This window comes from Salmo salar, chromosome 28 (assembly GCF_965601325.2).
Source record: "Salmo salar chromosome 28, fSalSal1, whole genome shotgun sequence".
Classification (NCBI taxonomy): domain Eukaryota; kingdom Metazoa; phylum Chordata; class Actinopteri; order Salmoniformes; family Salmonidae; genus Salmo; species Salmo salar.
In genome coordinates, this window is record NC_138318.1 from 36,444,275 (window position 1) to 36,466,555 (window position 22,281).

The 22,281-nt window shown below is 41.2% G+C and overlaps 1 protein-coding gene across 1 annotated transcript in view; it reads right to left on the reverse strand.

Moving 5' to 3' along the window:
• The window catches only part of LOC106589905 (calcium-activated potassium channel subunit alpha-1), a 220,986-nt gene that overhangs the window by 16,695 nt on the left and 182,010 nt on the right, over positions 1-22,281 (reverse strand). The window contains exons 19-22 of the mRNA XM_045710059.2: positions 17,707-17,739; positions 11,446-11,539; positions 1,073-1,196; positions 316-540 (exon numbers count right to left, since the gene is read on the reverse strand). Coding sequence (XP_045566015.1) covers positions 316-540; positions 1,073-1,196; positions 11,446-11,539; positions 17,707-17,739 — 476 coding nt within the window. The remainder of the gene's footprint in view (positions 1-315; positions 541-1,072; positions 1,197-11,445; positions 11,540-17,706; positions 17,740-22,281) is intronic.

The window sequence follows — 22,281 nt, forward strand, 5'->3', positions numbered from 1 at the left end:
ATGTCTAGTCACTTTACCTTGCCTTCATGTACATATCTACCTCAAATACCTGGTACCGCTGCACATTTATCTGGTATTGTACTCCCTGTATATAGCTCCATTGTTGAGCATTTTATTACCTGTGTTACATATTGTATTATTTATGTTGGGAAGGGCTCGTAAGCAAGCCTTCCACAGGTAAAGTCTATACAAGTTGTATTCGGAGCATGTGACAAATACTTTTTTATTTCTTTATTTTATTTCTTTTGTGTCTTTCTTCTGGAGGAAAGCACACTGACGATATACATTTTCTAAATGTGATTTATCTCTACTCACAGGTAAGATGGAGACTTTGGGAAAGTTGTGAAGGGTCTCCCATTCCCTCTTCAGGTACTCCAGAGAACCCACAAACACAATGGGTTTCAGCTCGTGGTAGTGGAAATTGCTAGCTCTCAGAGGCATCACAAGGTTCCTAAGGCCCACCAAAGCCGACTTTGCGTCTCCAAATATACAGACGACCACGTGGCCGCTTAGAACAGTCATGGCAGCTTCGCTCCGGGTCTGCAATGGTCAGACAGAACCATACGGGTATGTCAAATTACAACAATACAACTTTATTGTCTAATTTAAATTGTAAAATGTGTCTATTACCATTTAGCAATGTGTTCAGATGATTTATTCTCATTCAGTTAATCTGAATATTTTAGAGAAGAAATTGTCCATTAAAATGATAATTAGCCTACTGTAATATTTATAGACTGTCATTGTAATTAACAAATTGCAATATAACATATTGATATAAGAAATGTCCTATACACAGGACCCCCTCAGTGGAGCAAATGGCATGTCAACCACCTCATTACAACGTGTTTAACTGCCCTGTCCATGTCTGGTGGAACTTTGTGACACGATAAATCTGTCACAGGGAGAGAACCGTCCCAAATGTCACACTATAATCTTTATAGTGCACTACTTTTGACCAGGGCCCACACGGAAAACACCAAAGTCAGTTCACTATATAGGGACTAAGGTGCCATTTGGGACATGACCAGTGATGAATGACCACCTCAGCGTGAGGGAGTGAGGTACCCACCAAGATGACCTTCTCAATGTCTTTGGACTGGCACCAGTGAAACATCCCTGTGGAGTCGTATTTCTTCACGTTCACGTCCATGTTCTCAATCTGTTCCTTCCCCGGCATGAGGAGAGGGTCATGCCTAATCAAACAAAAGAAAGAGGGAGGGAGGGAGGAGAGAGAGAGAGGAGAGAGAAGAGACATGGAGGGATGAGAGATATACCTTGAGGGAGGATTGGAGGCTTGTCGTCGTTGTGTCATTTTAAAACGTATCGAACAGGCGCGTTGTCGGCGGCCGCCGCTCAACATTTGAACATTTAGGTGAAGGGATTATTAGGCAATAAATTGAGAAGCATTATTTATATGCTGTCGTATAGCTGGAAAAGTGGATCGTTGGTTGGTGAGACATTCATCTGGTTTATATTTCATCTGAGCAGATATAGACGCATGTGCTGTATATCATGCATAAAAGCAAGAGATTAAGGACGTCAGGATACTAAAGGATGTTTAGTCTACATCTCAGAAGAACCTTCAGGTCAGGGAACCTGACTGCCTCTTACAGTGTGGATGTGTCCAAATGGCACCCTATTCCCTATATAGTGCACTACTTTTGACCAGAGCCCTATGGCACCCTATTCCCTATATAGTGCACTACTTTGGACCAGAGCCCTATGGCATTGTATTCCCTATATAGTGCACTACTTTTGACCAGAGCCCTATGGGAAAGAGTGCCTTTGGGACACAAACTGTGTTCGCGCCCTCTTTCACAGGTGTTAAGTATCCCTGCACTCAACATAGCACTTTACTTCCTTTGGGTTTTCACATATCAGCATGACTTCCCATCAAATCTCCATTTCTATCCTCCAAACACACTCATCAATATAACATTAGAAGCATTTTAAGGGGATCTGCAAACAAATCACATTTAATCAAAATCGAAGCTTTTTCATATAAATTTTTTCCTTGCTTATTCCTGTCAGAAGTGATCAGTGGAGACGCCAGTGGAGATGCCAACAAACTGCAGAATCATCAGAGTGAGTGACATCTAGGACAGCGGTGTGGCGGAAGAAGGAACGAGATTGCAGTAGTACACTGCCACTGGATGCCTCCAAAATGGCACCCTATTCCCTATATATAGTGCAATACTTTACACTAAGGCCCATGGGGCTCTGGTCCAAAGTAGTGCACTATAGAGGGAATAGAGTGCCATTTGAGACAAATCCTCTGACTGGCATGAGCATGGAGAATTACGGCCTCCTTACAGCATACAGCTTCTGGACGGTATGCTCCTCACGCTAAAGACTTAACAGACCACACTTAATATTTCAGCAATTTACCCAATCATATTTTCTTTCTAAACTGAAGGCTATTAATGTTTTAGCATCCAAGCGTTGAGTGTGTATAGTCGGGACCGAACAAACAATGTTACTAATTACTGAGAGAGGTTATGAGCATCTGAGCTTGATGCTATCGTACACTGACCACTGAAGTGGTCTCCAAACAAGGGTACCTACCTGTGTGTCACAATCGTCTAAAGGAGTGGACCAAGGCGCAGCGTGTAGGGTGCTCATTCTTCCTTTATTAAATGATAACACTTCAACAAAAACAATAAAACGACAGCCAACAGTTCCGTAAGGTACTCAGACGATACGGAAGACAACCACCCACAAAACCCAAAGGAAAAACAGGCTGCCTAAGTATGGCTTCCAATCAGAGACAACGAAAGACACCTGCCTCTGATTGGAAACCATACTCGGCCAAACCTGGAAAACGAAACATAAAAAATGAAAACTAGAACACATTCCCCTAGAAACAAACAAACCCCAAAACACACAAAACAACCCCCCCCCCCTGCCATCCCCCGACCATACTACTATGGCAAATGACCCTTTTCACTGGTCAGGACGTGACACTGTGGTTGTAGTGTGTGCTGACGCTAAAACCAGAGATGATTTTGAAAACAGTTGTAATATTAATGTTGTGGAGGCAGGTAGGGTAGAGGAAAGGCATCTCATTTCACATGGGGCCAATCTTAAAGCTCATTGTATATGGGATTAATAATTAGGATATGACGCCCAATCACCAAGTGCTACGGGCCTAGAAAAAAAAGCATGCCTTTTACCATATTTAACTTTGAAAATAAATATTGGAATAATCTAGTTTTAGTTCCATACATCGTCACTAGCTCTTGTTACAACATGGATTTGTCAAATTAGTGAAGATTAAACTCTGAAATATAGACAGGATACATCTGTCTTCATCCCTAGACCTTTAAATACTTCATATATTTTATTAGTTAAGAGCACTGTACTTTTGCTCTGTATGGACATTAGAAGAATGCCAACCTAAGTAAGGTTTTAAGTATGACGGTGTCAGCTGAAACTGCAATCCCTCAGGCTCCATGAGACAGGAGAGCTAAAATGTCTGTCTGTGGGGATTTACCCCAAGGCTATAGCCATAATGTCCTCCCTCTCAGGAAGGTAGTTGGATAACGCAGGCAAACGTCATCTTTAAAATGCTTTCTACTTCCCAACCTCCAATCTGTCAGGAGAACTCAATTCCACATTCAAAATTACCTGGATATGTGAGAGACACAGAAAGGTTGTGTTTAAATGGGGCTAGCTGAGGTAAAGGTTGTGTTTAAATGGGGCTAGCTGAGGTAAATGTTGTGTTTAAATGGGGCTAGCTGAGGTAAATGTTGTGTTTAAATGGGGCTAGCTGAGGTAAAGGTTGTGTTTAAATGGGGCTAGCTGAGGTAAAGGTTGTGTTTAAATGGGGCTAGCTGAGGTAAATGTTGAGTTTAAATGGGGCTAGCTGAGGTAAATGTTGTGTTTAAATGGGGCTAGCTGAGGTAAAGGTTGTGTTTAAATGGGGCTAGCTGAGGTAAAGGTTGTGTTTAAATGGGGCTAGCTGAGGTAAAGGTTGTGTTTAAATGGGGCTAGCTGAGGTAAAGGTTGTGTTTGAATGGGGCTAGCTGAGGTAAAGGTTGTGTTTAAATGGGGCTAGCTGAGGTAAAGGTTGTGTTTAAATGGGGCTAGCTGAGGTAAAGGTTGTGTTTAAATGGGGCTAGCTGAGGTAAAGGTTGTGTTTAAATGGGGCTAGCTGAGGTAAATGTTGTGTTTAAATGGGGCTAGCTGAGGTAAAGGTTGTGTTTAAATGGGGCTAGCTGAGGTAAAGGTTGTGTTTAAATGGGGCTAGCTGAGGTAAAGGTTGTGTTTAAATGGGGCTAGCTGAGGTAAAGGTTGTGTTTAAATGGGGCTAGCTGAGGTAAAGGTTGTGTTTAAATGGGGCTAGCTGAGGTAAAGGTTGTGTTTAAATGGGGCTAGCTGAGGTAAATGTTGTGTTCAAATGGGTCTAGCTGAGGTAAAGGTTGTGTTTAAATGGGGCTAGCTGAGGTAAAGGTTGTGTTTAAATGGGGCTAGCTGAGGTAAAGGTTGTGTTTAAATGGGGCTAGCTGAGGTAAAGGTTGTGTTTAAATGGGGCTAGCTGAGGTAAAGGTTGTGTTTAAATGGGGCTAGCTGAGGTAAAGGTTGTGTTTAAATGGGGCTAGCTGAGGTAAAGGTTGTGTTTAAATGGGGCTAGCTTAGGTAAAGGTTGTGTTTAAATGGGGCTAGCTGAGGTAAAGGTTGTGTTTAAATGGGGCTAGCTGAGGTAAATGTTGTGTTCAAATGGGTCTAGCTGAGGTACATGTTGTGTTTAAATGGGGCTAGCTGAGGTAAAGAGTAAAGTTTTGGTTGTAATCATACATAGTGCATTACTTGAAAATGTGAAGATACACTACATGATCAAACGTTTGTGGACACCTGCTTGTCGAACATCTCATTCCAAAATAATGGGCATTAATATGGAGTTGGTCCCCCTTTGATGCTATAACACTCTTCTGGGAAGGCTTTCCACTAGATGTTTCAACATTGCTGCAGGGACTTGCTTCCATTCAGCCACAAAAGCATTAGTGAGGTCAGGCACTGATGTTGGGCGATTAGGCCTGGCTCTCAGTCGGCGTTCCAATTCATCCCAAAGGTGTTCGATGAGGTTGAGCTCTGTGCAGAAACTTGACTATGCGCAAGTTCTTTCACACCAATCTCAACAAACCATTTCTGTATGGACTTTGTGCATGGGGGCATTGTCATGCTGAAATGGGAAAGGGCCAAACTGTTGCCACAAAGTTAGAGCACAGAATTGTCTAGAATGTCATTGTGTGCTGTAGTGTTAAGCCTTCCCTTCACTGGAACGAAGGGGCCTAGCCCGAACCATGAAAAACAGCCCCAGACCAATATTCCTCCTCCACACAACTTTCTAGTTGGCACTATGCATTCGGGCAGGGAGCGTTCTCCTGGCATCCGCCAAAACCCAGATTTGTCCGTCGGACTGCCAGATAGTGAGGCGTGATTCATCACCCCAGAGAACGCGTTTCCACTGCTCTACACCACTCCAGCCGACGCTTGGCACTGCACATGGGGATCTTAGGCTTGTGTGCGTGCGGCTGCTCAGCCATGGAAATCTATTTCATGAAGCTCCCGACGAACAGTCAATGTTACTTCCAGAGGCAGTTTGGAACTTGGTAGTGAGTGTTGCAACCGAGCCGTTAGACGTTTCCACGTCACAATAACAGCACTTGACCGGGGCAGCTCTAGCAGGGCAGAAATTTGACGAACTGACTTGTTGGAAAGGTGACATCCTATGACATTGCCACGTTGAAAGTCACTGAGCTCTTCAGTAAGGCCATTCTACTGCCAATTTCTGTCTATGGAGATTGCATGGCTGTGTGCTTAATTTTATACACCTGTTAGCAACAGGTGTGGCTGAAATAGCCAAATCCTCTAATTTGAAGGGGTGTCCACATACGTTTGTATATATAGTGTATGTTAAACATTTATTTTCGTTATAAGGCTTGCTTCCCGCTTATGGCTATAAAGAAGCTTGTTCAGGACACTTTTCTATCTGTAATTGATTATGGTGACTTGTTGTATATGCATGCAACCTCCTCTGTCTTACAGAGACTGGACTCTGTTTATCATGCAGCCTCCTCCGTCTTACAGAGACTGGACTCTGTTTATCATGCAGCCTCCTCCGTCTTACAGAGACCGGACTCTGTTTATCATGCATCCATGCGTTTTATTACAATTGCCAAGTCTCTCACCCACCATTGCACATTGTACCAAATGGTAGGTTGGACCTCACTTTATATGCGCAGAAAGATACATTTGTATGTGTTCCTCTACAAAGCCCCTCTGTAGTCTGGTCTCTTTCACCACCAGCAGTTACCATACCCGGTCTGCTAGGTGGTTGCTACTTAAAGTCCCCAGGACATGTACAGTATTAGGCAAGACTGCCTTCTCGTCTTGTGCATCAGAAGTATGGAATAGTCTACAATCCATGCTTCATCTAGATATGTTAGTGCCACTGAATGAATTTAAAATATTGATGGGAGACTCTGTTACAGAAGAGTGTAAATACTTTTTTTAGGCTGGATCATGTTATTGTATTGCATTGTTGTATGTTTTAAATCTGTAATGTATTGATTGTTGCTGACTTCTTGTCCAGGTCTCCCTTAAAAAAGAGACTCTGGGTCTCATTGGGCTTTTCCTGGTTTAATAAAGGTTAAATAAATTAAAAGATTACATTTTAGGATAATACATTTTAGCAAATTGGCCTAGTGCTCACAACGGTTGATCATCACAAAGAATCACTTTCATTGGCAATTGGTTATCAACATTTATTTTAGCAATTGGTCCAGTAGTTGCCTTCAATGTAAAACTTTCCCTTGTAAATTCACAGCATTATAATGGCAGCAAAGTTGCCTGGTAAATACTGTAATTTTGCTTTACAGCAGGGATGCTGTATAATGTTTTATACTAAGAAAAACAGTTCTGTATTATACAATAACATTAATTTGCTGGCAACTCTGCTGCCAGTATAATCCTGTAAATTTACACTACAGTATGTTACCGTGATCAGTTTTACGATACCACTACACTTACTGTAATCTATTTTCTGTAATTGCAATTAATTAATGTATGAATTAATTAATTAAATTCATGGAGGGGAGGTGGGGTTTGTATGTTACTGTAATTGCAGGGGATTGGTGCAAGCAAGTTGACTTCTAGGTAATGTGTTTACATATTACAGCATATCAAATATATATTAACATTTGGCTTTAATATCTCTTGCACTTCAAGAGGCCTCAATACTCTAATAACAATTATAAGCTGGACCACCTTTATTTGACCAATCAAGAGCAAATTGTTATTTACAACGCCGGCCTGGCATAGTGTTCTTTATGATCGGTAGGAAGGTGAGAGGAAGAGCAGAACAGGTGTTAATATAAGAGTGAAAACATTTAGTGGTTTTTACCCTCCTGGTACATATTTCATTACCAGCACGTTTCACCACTCACTCAGTGGAGGCCTGTCACTTCAATCTGCGCTCCCCGCCACTACTGGTGAGTGAGGCACAGACTATGTCTGCCAAGATAGCTATCTCTCACAGTCTCAGACACAGTGAGTCCCAAATGGAACTCTATTCGCTATATAGTGCATTACCTTTTGACCAGGGCCCATCTGGTCATTAGTAGTGCACTATGTAGGGAATATGGTGCCATTTGGGACGTAGTCACGGTCAACCTACACCGCAGCTCGCCTCAGCTGCACTGTTCCCGACATGACGTGTGTCACGGTGCGGACGAGTGCGAGCTAGCGCTGTGTGACTTTGTCTCATGACCCATAAGGGCTCTGTGGAAATAGAGGAGGAAATCACCAAGGAGGGGGTAGATGTGACTTGTTACTTCAGTGACACGTCACATTCTCTCTCTGCCGTCATCAGGAGATGGCTATATCGCCATGTCCGTGTCTCAAATAGCACCTTATTCCCTACTTTTGATCAAAACCAAGTGCACTATGTAGGAAAGAGGGTTCCATTTGGGGACACAGTCTATATCTAATATCTCCACAGCTGATTCTACTGACTCTACTTCCAGGGATAATTTCTATAGTTTTTGACTTCATAAAGGTGTTTCTAAAGTGGGTTTTTTTTACCTTTTTTTACCGGAAGGCAGGTAGCCTAGCGGATAGAGCGTTAGGCCAGTAAGTGAAAGGTAGCTGGTTTGAATCCCTGAGCCGACAAGGTGAAAAATCTGTTGATATGCCCTTGAGCAAGGCACTTCACCTTAATTTACTCCAGGGGCAGCGTGCTACTATGGCTGACCCTGTAAAACAACACATTTCACTGCACCTATCCGGTGTACGTGACAATACAGCTTTTTTATATTTGTTTAAAAAAATATTCTTGCTTTCATCAACACATACTGTAGGCTATGTGTTTCATTATTTTTACTATGTAGATTGAGTGGAGTTGAAATTGTTGTGAATGACATGGGTTTCAGATCCATCCACGATAAAAATGTTTTAAAAAAAAGGTATTTTTATTTTTTTAAATTCTAATTAGTCATATTTATCCTGACTAGCTACTGTACATTGTAGACATATCACTGTGATGGATGAATTTTAGATTCACTTTCAACATGAAAGATAAAACATCGGTAGCATATAAAATCCATGCATTTTAGAACATAGGAGTTGACAGCTCAACTGAGTGGAAACTCTGCTAGAAGCTGGGCATTTTAAATGGGCTCTTCCAGCATTCCCTTTAGTAAGAGCACTGTAGCTCCTAGCTGTGAATGAGCATTCACTCCTTCCCGCTCCGCTCCAGCAGGCAATGGAATCAGGCAATGGCTTTGAAACCCCCCCCCCCCCCCCATCATACAAACTGACAAAGGCATGCTTTTCAAAAACCCACAGCCAATCTGTTGATCATTACTTATTTACAAGGACCGTGGGGCCCCCAGGTCCTGTAGAAAACACATGGTATACGTAACCAGATGTTTCTTCTATCAGCTTGTAGAAATAAAGTATCCCTTAGGCTACTGCAAACAATCGCTTCTTTGAGTTCACAGTGCAGGCAGCAAGGCAGCCAGACGATGCACCGTGTAGCACCTTAGTATTTCATGAAAGATTAGATCAGTATACAGTATTATATCAGATTCACCTGTATACAGTATTAAATTAGATCAGTATACAGTATTATATCAGATTCACCTGTATACAGTATTAGATCAGATCAGTATACAGTATCAGATCAGATTCACCTGTATACAGTATCAGATTCACCTGTATACAGTATTAGATCAGATCAGTATACAGTATCAGATTCACCTGTATACAGTATCAGATTCACCTGTATACAGTATTAGATCAGATCAGTATACAGTATCAGATCAGATTCACCTGTATACAGTATCAGATCAGATTCACCTGTATACAGTATCAGATCAGATCAGTATACAGTATTAGATCAGATTCACCTGTATACAGTATTAGATCAGATTCACCTGTATACAGTATCAGATCAGATTCACCTGTATACAGTATTAGATCAGATCAGTATTAGATCAGATTCACCTGTATACAGTATTAGATCAGATCAGTATTAGATCAGATTCACCTATCTACAGTATTAAATCAGATGCACCTATTTACAGTATTATATCAGATCAGTAAAACAGTATTAGATCAGATCGGTATACAGTATTAGATCAGATTCACCTGTTTACAGTATTATATCAGATCAGTAAAACAGTATTAGATCAGATCGTTATACAGTATTAGATCAGATTCACCTGTATACAGTATCAGATTCACCTGTATACAGCATTAGATCAGATCCGTGCCGCTGTATACAAAATAAACACATACACACTGTGGTGGGTTAGCGTCAGTTTAGCTAAGGGCTATAACATGAAAAGGCCTTAGTCTGAATAATATTAAAAGAGCCCCAGAGCTTCGACTACCTTCCCAGGGAGCCAGGGAAACCTCCGAAAGCGCTACTGTACAGCTCTGACAACACTTTGAAGAAGGCCAAATGCCTCCAAATAAATATTACCAGTCAAAACAGATCAAAGAAAACATGCATAAATTATGTGGCAAACAGGGGCACGGTTTAGTTTCTGTCTGTACAAAGATGATTTCCTCATGTAAGCAGGTGAGCAAATGTTTGTTGGTAACTGTAAGATGTAGTATTACTATAACTAGCTTGGAGGTACCTTCAATTACAACTTGCTTTTACACAAAGTTAATACAATAGCAATGTACAGTAGAATTCAATCCTATTTTATGCAGAGGTTTGCAGTTGTTCCACACTCTGCAGTGTGACTTCCTTCTGACCTGATTCGTCTATTACCTTTCCCCTTGAATGATAATGGTTCTTCTATTCCTTCTAATGGCCTCGTGTGTTGAATAGCAGTACCTATCACCCGTCAAAATCAATAAACACTCAATTAATTCCATGGGACAAGATAAAAGCAAGGTAGCATTTGATTTTCAGTTTGGATGGCGATGAGGCATATCACCCGTGGTCTTTTGAACCAAAAATAGAACTCAAAGGGATCGCTACAATAGAGTTGCCCGGGGCGATAGAACCACAGGAGTCTCTCTGATTGGTTGGTGCAGTCATTAGTGTCACTGCTGTTTAAAGGTCCCAGTACATGTGGATGGGACTGGGAGGGGTGACAGTTGAGGCCTTAAAGCTAAAGTATTACTCAAACCGCTTCTCATGGTCAGTCTGTCTCTCTCATGAAATAAATATTGAAGCTTATGTCTTGTCTTTAACAGCTGACAAATTGACAGAGTAGAAATGTTTCAGCTTTAGAGAGTTCTCTGTCTCGCTCGTGTTCTTATTATGTGTAATATGTATCATCACGGTTGTTACGACTATAACTTGTGACTGAATTCAGGAAGGTGCGCATGTGTCAAATTTTGCAGACTTGGCTTTATGAAAAAAAAGTGAAGCTTGTGTACATACATACTGTGATACGTTAGCATCCGGTTCAGCTACAACATGAAAAGGTCTTAGTCTGATTAAATCAAAATGGTATTTCATACACTGCAGTTGGGGGAAATATGGGAAAGTTATGCATCTTGTAAATTTGATAAACTTGTTCACTTTGGAGACAAGAATAAACAAATGAGTCAGCATGGTATCGTCCTCCAGGAAGTAGTGTCTCTATTATCCCTCTCCATTATCTCAACCAATCAGGGATCCTGCCTTTCTCCCTACATATCTCAGTGCTTTCTCCTTGGCTAAACTAGGCTCATAATAATTTTTAAAAATTCATACAGTATTAACAAATCCCAGACCAATCTGTAATCAATACATACGAAAGTTTCCATGTTCAAGAAGGCATTTCTGCAAAAAAATACAAATATAATTGTATTAACGGCCCTACTGTGAAGTAGAAAAGAGGGTCAAACACCTACGATCCTGAATCCTGTCACATATAAAGAAACACAAACGGAACAGTACTGATAGATAGTGCTCTCGTGAAGCTGTTGTCCTACCTCATCATTTTTGGTGAACCGTTGGGTGAGTTCCTCGTGTTTCCATTGACTTGTTTCTTTTTAGGAGAAACGGCTGACTGCTGCTCCTCTTCCACTGCAATAACAGGTGAGAAGCCAAGGAATGGCTAGGTGAGATCACATACAGTAAGTCTTATACATTTACTGTAAGTTAGTACACCAAGACAACACAGGTTCAAAAGTCAGAGTAGCTCCCAAAGCAAAAGAGGCAAGACAGGTTAGAATCAGGAACAGGAGACTAGAGGAACAGGAGACCACAGGGTGAGGAAGGGGTAAGGACGGGACGGATGTAACGCATGATACAGTAGTACGACCTGACAAATCCCCCAAAAAGCAAATAAATAAAAATGCATGTGAACATCGTCTGCATTAGTGTAAACATAATGATGCAACATGCTCCAGTGCCATTACCATCATGCTTCTCATTTAATATACCATTGATTTACTGTAAATCTGACTTACTGTCAAACTGACTTATTGAATCTCTTACAGTATACTACATACTGTGCGTATAATATTATATGACAGCAACACAGTATCTATTTTATTAGGCAAGTCAGTTAAGAACAAATTCTTATTTACAATGACGGCCTAGGAACAGTGGTTTAACTGCCTTGTTCAGGGGCAGAACAACAGATTTTGTTTATCATGTCAACTCGGGAATTCGATCTAGCAACTTTTCGGTTACTGGCCCAACGCTCTAACCACTAGGCTACCTGCCGCCCCAATATTGTAACATCACACTAAAAACCAAGCCCACATTTGAATGGCATTTACAAATTATACTTATATCTCTTTTCCGTTTCTAGCTTGATATCGTATATATCTGTTCAAGTTTTGTATAGAAATTGTAATCATCCTCAAGCCGTTTCTGAATCAACCCCTTGGAATAAGCATCACTAGGAGTGTGTGGCTGACTGTGACACATGCATTAACCCCAGTATGGATGCTAATTCAGTAAACATATGTCCATGTCCTATTAAATCATTACATTAGAAACTTAAAGGAACGGCCCAGGGAAAATCACTTGTAAAAGTTCATTCTCTGTTAACTTATATGCAAATAATGTTGTTGACTCTTTAAGTGTATTTGTGGCCAAAGCATGAATAGGAGAAAAAAACACTTCAATAGCAGCATCTCAAACTTGTATCTCAAACAGATCGTTTTAAAAAGGCATGCTATTTTTCCTCATAGAACATGATGTCATCTCTCTGAGGTGGATGAGCTGGCCAATCACCTGTCTAGAGGAAGATGAGCTGGACAATCAGCACTCTACTCACCTGAATATTTTTTATGACTGCTATAGGCCCACACCATTCTGTTGTTGGGGTACGCCCACACCATTCCAACACAGAAAAGCTGCTTTTAACACACCAGATTAACAATTTTTGGAAGGAAAACTATTTTATAGGTCATATTTCATAGAAATCTGAGAACACTGGGCAGTTACTTTAAGATACTTCTACTGCTGGCTATGCAAATCTCTCAGAACGTTTATCTAATTAAGATAATTAAGCATAAATATCACAGAGATGACATCATAAATATGGGCCCTTTGTTCCAAAGTCTGAATGCATCGGAGATGGCTGGTCTTTAGTTTCCTCTCTCTTCTCAGGGCCTAATGACACTGACTGCCGATGCCCTTGGCTCGTGTAATTAGATTGGTCTGAGTGCCACTATGATTTATTCACAGCTCAGCTGCCCCTTGGACATTGTCTTTACCACTACATGAAACTACACCGACCCAGGGCTCTTCTCTTCGCGGGAAAAAAAAAAGAACAACAAGTTTCGCCCTCCAGTGAAAATGAATCAGGCTAATTCTTTACGCTAGCTGATATCACATTTCGACACGTGAAGAGAAAGCAGAAAGAACAGCTCCTCAACAGTGCCAGTTGAGTGAAAATGAAAATGAAATAAAAACAGCGAGTTGACATATTTTAACTAATCCTGTTACTAAAATCCTCTCACTGGATTTTTAGCTCTTATCAGTCATAGATCTTTAATACATGACTAACCATGTTGAGTTCTAACGAGCTAGATATACAAAACCAGGACTCTGTCCCAAATAGCACCCTGTACCCTATAGACCAGGTCCCATGCTAGTGCACTAGAGAACAGGGTGTCATTTGGGACACAAAAAATACCAAATCAGTAGAAACAGATAAGTGGTTTTAAATTATGTTTCAGACTGTCAACACGACACAATGTGTTTCAACCCGGCCTTCCTGTACAAAGGAAATGTAACTCGTACATTCAAATTAATAACGTAAAATATCCTAGTCCAGGTGTCCCGAGTGGCACAGTGGTCTAAGGCACTAGAGATTCTGTTCCACTAGAGATTCTGGGTTCGAGTCCAGGCTCTGTCTCAGCCGGCTGCGACCGGGAGACCCATGGTGGCGACGCACAATTGGCCCAGTGTCGTCCGGATTAGAGGAGGGTTTGGCCGCACATCGCGCACTAGCGACTCCTGTGGCGGGCCGGGCGCAGTGCACTCTGACACAGTCACCAGGTGTACGGTGTTTCCTCCGACACTGGTGCAGCTGGCTACTGGATTAAGTGGGCATTGTATCAAGAAGCAGTGAGACTTGGTTCGGTTGTGCTTCGGAGGACGCATAGCTTTCGACCTTTGCCTCTCCTGAGTCCGTATGGGAGTTGCAGCGATGAGACAAGACTGTAACTACTACCAATTGGATACCACGAAATTGGGGAGAAAAAGGGGTAGTAAGCAATTACAAAAAAAAATCCTGGTCCTCAGATGGGCTAACCACTTGCAATGCTGCTGGGCTGTTTATCTATGACAGTATAATGGAGACCGTAGTGAAGCAACGGAAGAGGCTTTCAGTGGAGTGGGGTAGAGTGGCTGGAGATTCCTCAGTCAGTGTGTTCAATATTTAGTAGTTCCCAGCTGACAGCTGCACACACTGGGTCATTAGCAAGGAATACTACACATGCAACCACTCCACCCCAGCAGTACAGCCTCTGCTTCAGTCACAAACACATGCGCTGCGGTTGTGTCGAGCAGGGCGTAGTAAAGCCTAGCCACACCAGACGTCAAGGGGGCTTACAACCCCAGTGTTCCACTCCAGCCTTGCAGCAGCCTCAGTCACCAAAGTGTTGTGATGTTAGCTAGTATCACTGAGGTTCAACCCGAGGGGGGGGGGGGGGGGGGGGGTTTGCATCCGCTCCACTCAGCTACAGTCTAAAACACAACACGTTGTTATCTAGTGGTGACCACACCATGCTGCATGGCAACACAAGTAGGGTTCTCACATGTACAGTGTCTCATATTGAGCAGGGTGGAATGACTGGGCTGGTATCTGTATTTAACTAGCAGCCTGCTGGCCTCCTCTGCTGCTGCTGGAGCCTCAGAGGCTATACATTAACACTGAGGGCCTGGAAGACTGCAGGCCTCCTTTACAGTTGTTGACTACAGGAATTGACCCAGACATGGGCAATACTACTCCACTGTTGCTGCTTTATGGTGGGCTACATTGGTCATGGAGTTGTGGTTCAATTATTGTTTTTACCTTCATTTAACTAGCCAAGTCAGGTTAAGAACAAATTCTAATTTAGAATGACAGCCAGCCCCAGGCCAAACCCTAACCCAGATGACGCGGGGCCAATTGTGCACCGCTCTATGGGACTCCCAATCACGGCCAGTTGTGATACAGCCTGGAATCGAACCAGGGTCTGTAGTGACGCCTCTAGCACTGAGATGCAGTGCCTTAGACTGCTGCGCCACTCGGGAGCCCTGAATAGACTGGTTCTGATAGGTTGACCTTTTGATAAAGGGGTCGTCTTTAACTGTCAGATAGAGAAGAATGAAAATCAGCACTAGAGAAGAACCATAGATTATTTACATGTCTATACTGTCTGTAAATTAGGTGCTGTGGGGTTGAATTCAACTGACTTTATAATGGACCGAATATCAGTGAGAATTTTATTTTACAGACGTGTCATTCACCATTATTTTAAGTTGGGGATCATTCTTTATGGCATAAAAAAAATACGAATAGTTCAATAATTAAGAAACTCATTGTTATTAAACACCACTTAACCGCTAGAAGTAGACTCTTAAAATGAAAATGTTAGATATGACACTTACTTTGATATTCATAATAAACATGAATTAATCAACAGCAGGGCGTTACTTTGATGGTTCTACTATTCTACTATGAGAATAATCACATGACAACAGACATTTACAACCGACATCTGAAAGGGATGAACTTAACATATTTTATCAAAACAAATCTAATAAATTGAAACTATTTGAATCCCTAATCAAAGCTGCTAAATAAATGTGTATAATTAGTTTTGACTTATCTAGTTTCCCTAGTGTTAAAAATAGATTTTTTAAAAATGTTTATTATGACTAAAACTCTAACAATACCCTCAGGAGGAAAAAACAAATCTTTCCACTTCTTCCAAAGCTAGCTGGGATCAGAAGCCAATTTGTATAGAGATGATTATTTAAACGGTCAGCTGTCTAATACATTACCGTTCTGGCCCTAAACCTCCTGCACTCATCTGTCCCACGTCAAACACGCACAGCTTTACAGCAGGGACAACACATTGTGGCAGATATCCTGACTTTCTAAGACCCTCTACTCTAGATGGTCTATAGTAACATTGTCTCGTCATCCACTACTTGGAATGAATTGTGAAATCGTAGAGAGAACTGTACTACTTTTTTATTTTTTATTGGTTTTGATAGCCGTTTGATTGGTTTTGGTACCTGTGTGATCCAATAGCTTATTCGGGTGATTGGTCTTGATACGTTTGATTGGTTTTGGTACCTGTTTGATTGGTTTTGATACCCGTTTGATTGGTTTTGGTACCTGTTTGATTGGTTTTGATACCCGTTTGATTGGTTTTGGTACCCGTTTGATTGGTTTTGATACCCGTTTGATTAGTTTTGGTACCTGTTTGATTGGTTTTGATACCCGTTTGATTGGTTTTGGTACCTGTTTGATTGGTTTTGATACATTTGATTGGTTTTGGTACCTGTTTGATTGGTTTTGATAGCGGTTTGATTAGTTTAGATAGCCTTTGATTGGTTTTGATAGCCTTTGATTGGTTTTGATAGCGGTTTGATTAGTTTAGATACCTGTTTGATTGGTTTTGATAGCCGTTTGATTGGTTTTGATAGCCATTTGATTGGTTTTGATACGTTTGATTGGTTTTGATAGCCGTTTGATTGGTTTAGATAGCCTGTTTGATTGGTTTTGATAGCCGTTTGATTGGTTTTGATAGCCATTTGATTGGTTTTGATACCCGTTTGATTGGTTTTGATAGCGGTTTGATTGGTTTAGATAGCCTTTGATTGGTTTTGATTGCGGTTTGATGAGTTAGATACCTGTTTGATTGGTTTTGATAGCCGTTTGATTGGTTTTGATAGCCGTTTGATTGGTTTTGATACGTTTGATTGGTTTTGATAGCCCTTTGATTGGTTTTGATAGCCTTTGATTGGTTTTGATACCCGTTTGATTGGTTTTGATAGCCGTTTGATTTCAGGTTCTCTTGAGATTCACCAGACATAACTGTTATCTGAGAACTACAATGCTTTACTCTACAGTGCAGTGATCTTAGCACTAATATCCAGAGATACACTACCATAGAGCAGTAGCACCATCTACTGCTCAAATTACAACTAATAGTTACTAAAACATAAAGTATTGGAATAAAACTGAAAAACACACATCGTTCTGTGTTATAAAAATGTAATGTTATCATGAAAGATATATGTAGTTAATTTGCCTCATGTACCATGACAGCCTACTGTACAGTATTTTCTGTCACAGGGCAACATCAGACAGACACTAACCTAACCTCCCTCCTAAAGACACACAGACCAGTCCAGTAATAGACAGTGTCTTTTTCAACGTCAGTGGATGAGGATGTGGGATTATTGAGCAGTGAAACACAGAAACTGGTGAGCTGGGTTGAGGTCAATTATATTTAAATTCAGTCAATTCAGGAAGTAAACAGAAATTCCAATTGGATTTTTTTTTTTCTCATAGAAATTTAGGAAAACTGGAATTGGAAATTCAGTTTACTTCCTGAAATAATTATTTATCTGAAATGACCCCAAACCTGCTGACGAGCAAACAGGAAAATATGGAGTTAGATAGACACAGTCAGAAAGATGGAGGCAGAGAATGGACAGTGGACTGAGAGGAGGGTTATCGACATTAAGAAACAAATTTAATAACAAAAACATACATGGAAACCAAAACTTACTTGATTTGATATATCCGTTATAGTTATTTTTTGCTGAGAAAGATGCAAAGACAATGAAAAGTTACAGGGTTGTTGCAATGAGAGCAAATTATATAGCCTGATAATACAGGTTATAACGGAAGGTTATAATGTCAGTTATAAAGCCGCTGTTGGGTTCAATCTCTTTAAAGGCACTTCTGAACTGAGGTGTGCCTTGAAGACAAAATGGAACCATGCAATGGAAAATAACAATTGGTTAGTAAAAATAAGGATGTTTCAATGACTTGCAGTGATACCGTCAGCTCAGCCAGGTCTCAGCAGATTGACTTCAGTATTCAAAATGTTTCCAGATCCCCAAGACGTTAGATGGAGAAAGGTTTAATACTGAAGTCAGACTGTGATACTTTCTTGGTCAGGGAGCTGAAATTATGAATGGTTAACTTAAAATGATAAACCTTATTGTTACTGACACATACAGTACTTCATACATCGTGACTGAGACCTATAGAACAATACATTTACAAAGGCAAGGTTTTCCCTACTCCCCATGAAAAAGAGTATCCCAGATTCCACATGATTTACTTTCTGTAAGTCAGCTTTTGGACCCCTGTAGAGTCCAACATATTCAACAATACTTTACCTATTGGACCCCTGTAGAGTCCAACATATTCAACAATACCTTCCCTATTGGACCCCTGTAGAGTCCAACATATTCATCAATACTTTACCTATTGGACCCCTGTAGAGTCCAACATGTTCATCAATACCTTACCTATTGGACCCCTGTAGAGTCCAACATGTTCAACAATACTTTACCTATTGGACCCCTGTAGAGTCCAACATATTCATCAATACCTTCCCTATTGGACCCCTGTAGAGTCCAACATGTTCATCAATACTTTACCTATTGGACCCCTGTAGAGTCCAACATATTCAACAATACCTTCCCTATTGGACCCCTGTAGAGTCCAACATATTCATCAATACTTTACCTATTGGACCCCTGTAGAGTCCAACATATTCATCAATACCTTACCTATTGGACCCCTGTAGAGTCCAACATGTTCAACAATACTTTACCTATTGGACCCCTGTAGAGTCCAACATATTCATCAATACTTTACCTATTGGACCCCTGTAGAGTCCAACATATTCATCAATACCTTACCTATTGGACCCCTGTAGAGTCCAACATATTCAACAATACCTTCCCTATTGGACCCCTGTAGAGTCCAACATATTCATCAATACTTTACCTATTGAACCCCTGTAGAGTCCAACATGTTCAACAATACCTTCCCTATTGGACCCCTGTAGAGTCCAACATATTCATCAATACCTTACCTGTTGGACCCCTGTAGAGTCCAACATATTCATCAATACTTTACCTATTGAACCCCTGTAGAGTCCAACATGTTCATCAATACCTTACCTGTTGGACCCCTGTAGAGTCCAACATATTCATCAATACTTTACCTATTGGACCCCTGTAGAGTCCAACATGTTCATCAATACCTTACCTGTTGGACCCCTGTAGAGTCCAACATATTCAACAATACTTTACCTGTTGGACCCCTGTAGAGTCCAACATATTCATCAATACTTTACCTATTGCACCCCTGTCGAGTCCAACATATTCAACAATACTTTACCTATTGGACCCCTGTAGAGTCCAACATATTCAACAATACTTTACCTATTGGACCCCTGTAGAGTCCAACATATTCAACAATACTTTACCTATTGGACCCCTGTAGAGTCCAACATGTTCATCAATACCTTACCTGTTGGACCCCTGTAGAGTCCAACATATTCAACAATACTTTACCTGTTGGACCCCTGTAGAGTCCAACATGTTCATCAATACCTTACCTGTTGGACCCCTGTAGAGTCCAACATATTCAACAATACTTTACCTGTTGGACCCATGTAGAGTCCAACATGTTCAACAATACTTTACCTATTGGACCCCTGTAGAGTCCAACATATTCAACAATACTTTACCTATTGGACCCCTGTAGAGTCCAACATATTCAACAATACTTTACCTATTGGACCCCTGTAGAGTCCAACATATTCATCAATACTTTACCTATTGGACCCCTGTAGAGTCCAACATATTCAACAATACCTTCCCTATTGGACCCCTGTAGAGTCCAACATATTCAACAATACCTTCCCTATTGGACCCCTGTAGAGTCCAACATATTCAACAATACTTTACCTATTGGACCCCTGTAGAGTCCAACATATTCAACAATACTTTACCTATTGGACCCCTGTAGAGTCCAACATGTTCATCAATACTTTACCTATTGGACCCCTGTAGAGTCCAACATGTTCAACAATACCTTCCCTATTGGACCCCTGTAGAGTCCAACATATTCATCAATACTTTACCTATTGGACCCCTGTAGAGTCCAACATGTTCATCAATACCTTACCTGTTGGACCCCTGTAGAGTCCAACATATTCAACAATACTTTACCTGTTGGACCCATGTAGAGTCCAACATGTTCAACAATACTTTACCTATTGGACCCCTGTAGAGTCCAACATATTCAACAATACTTTACCTATTGGACCCCTGTAGAGTCCAACATATTCAACAATACTTTACCTATTGGACCCCTGTAGAGTCCAACATATTCATCAATACTTTACCTATTGGACCCCTGTAGAGTCCAACATATTCAACAATACCTTCCCTATTGGACCCCTGTAGAGTCCAACATATTCAACAATACTTTACCTATTGGACCCCTGTAGAGTCCAACATATTCAACAATACTTTACCTATTGGACCCCTGTAGAGTCCAACATGTTCATCAATACTTTACCTATTGGACCCCTGTAGAGTCCAACATGTTCAACAATACCTTCCCTATTGGACCCCTGTAGAGTCCAACATATTCATCAATACTTTACCTATTGGACCCCTGTAGAGTCCAACATGTTCAACAATACCTTCCCTATTGGACCCCTGTAGAGTCCAACATAAAGGTCCGTTTTTTTTTAGCTAATGGCAGGACAGTGAGAGGACATGTTCAACCAGGGTCCTGGCATCTGTCGCCTGTGATTGGCCGGCACAGGACTAACAAGCTAGCATCTGTCCTACAACAAGAGAATGAAAAGAGGGACACCTAGTCAGTTCTGAATGCAGTGAACCGAAAAGTGTCTTCCACATTTAACCCAACCCCTCTGAATCAGAGAGGTGTGGGGGGGACTGCCTTAATCGACGTCCACAGCACCTAAGGAGCAGTTGTTGACGGTTAACTGCATTGCTCAAGGGAGAAATGGCAGATTTTTCAACCTTGCCGCCTCGGGGAGTCTAACCAGCAACCTTTTGGTTACTGGCACAACGCGCTAGGCTACCTGCCACCCGAAGAAGAGCGAGAGAGAGATGGAGAGAGAGATGGAACGAGAGTGAGCGAGAGAGGGAGAGGAGGGGAGGAGAGAGGGGGCTCTGGGCGGCCTGGGGGTTAGGAACTGTCACGCTGAGTTTCATGACAACTGGTAACACTCCCAAAATGAAAATGCAAACATAATTTTCATGTCAACCCGCATGAGGCCCTGCTCTCAGCGTTCCGCACGCCGTGTAGACAGCGACTCTGGAGCATTCTCTGCTAACTTAGCCATGCAGCCAGTCTACGGCTAGTCAGCTAGTCACATCCACAACATCCCTGGCTGGAAGACAAGCTGCGGCTCAGGGGAGAGGACAGCCCCAGAGACTAGACTATGTGCTGCAGATCTGCTTTTGATTAAAAAAATAAAATAAAACAAGTTTGCTTATTTAACAAATGTGGACTGACTTTATATCTCAAAGTAACATGTAACAACACTTCCCATGCCACACAACATACACTAGTGTGGGTTGATGACGTCATGTTCTGACACACTCAGAGATATAAAATGCCTTAGTTATCAGAGACTAAAGCCCCCCTCGGCTCCATGTCTGTATTTCTGTCTGCAGGGACTTGTTTCTTGGCAAACTGTGTTGTCTGACAGCCCCTTGAATCTGAAAGCATCTACTGTAATTGAGTGAGATTGATCCAGGTCACTAGTAAAGAAATGTAAACGTCCTACGGCTGGTAACGTATAGGCTACAGTACTATGAAACCCTACTACAATAATATTAGATTAGAAACATTACAAATAATAAAGCCAAGCAGAATTGGTATTTTGTCCACAAAAAAAAACACTGTAACATTAGCAGAAATATAGAATTTATTCAACAGTATTTCTTCTAATATAAGAGATGTACCTTAAACCAACTAAATAACCAACTATAAAGCAGTAAATAATGTAATAATAAATAATAAACCAAAACAGCATTAAAACACATGCCAGACTAACATAGCATGCTCTAGAAGACAACTAGTAGCAGGACAAAGACGCGACAGAATTACCAACATCATCATAACACTGATCTCCAACATCAATAAACAACGTCAACAATCACGGCAGTCGCTAAACAAAACTCACACACGTAGACTATTAGACTATTGATGCATTCTAAACGACACAGAAAAACACACAAACCAAAAGACTTTGTACTGCATGTTCATGCTCACACAGACAGACACAGACACACAC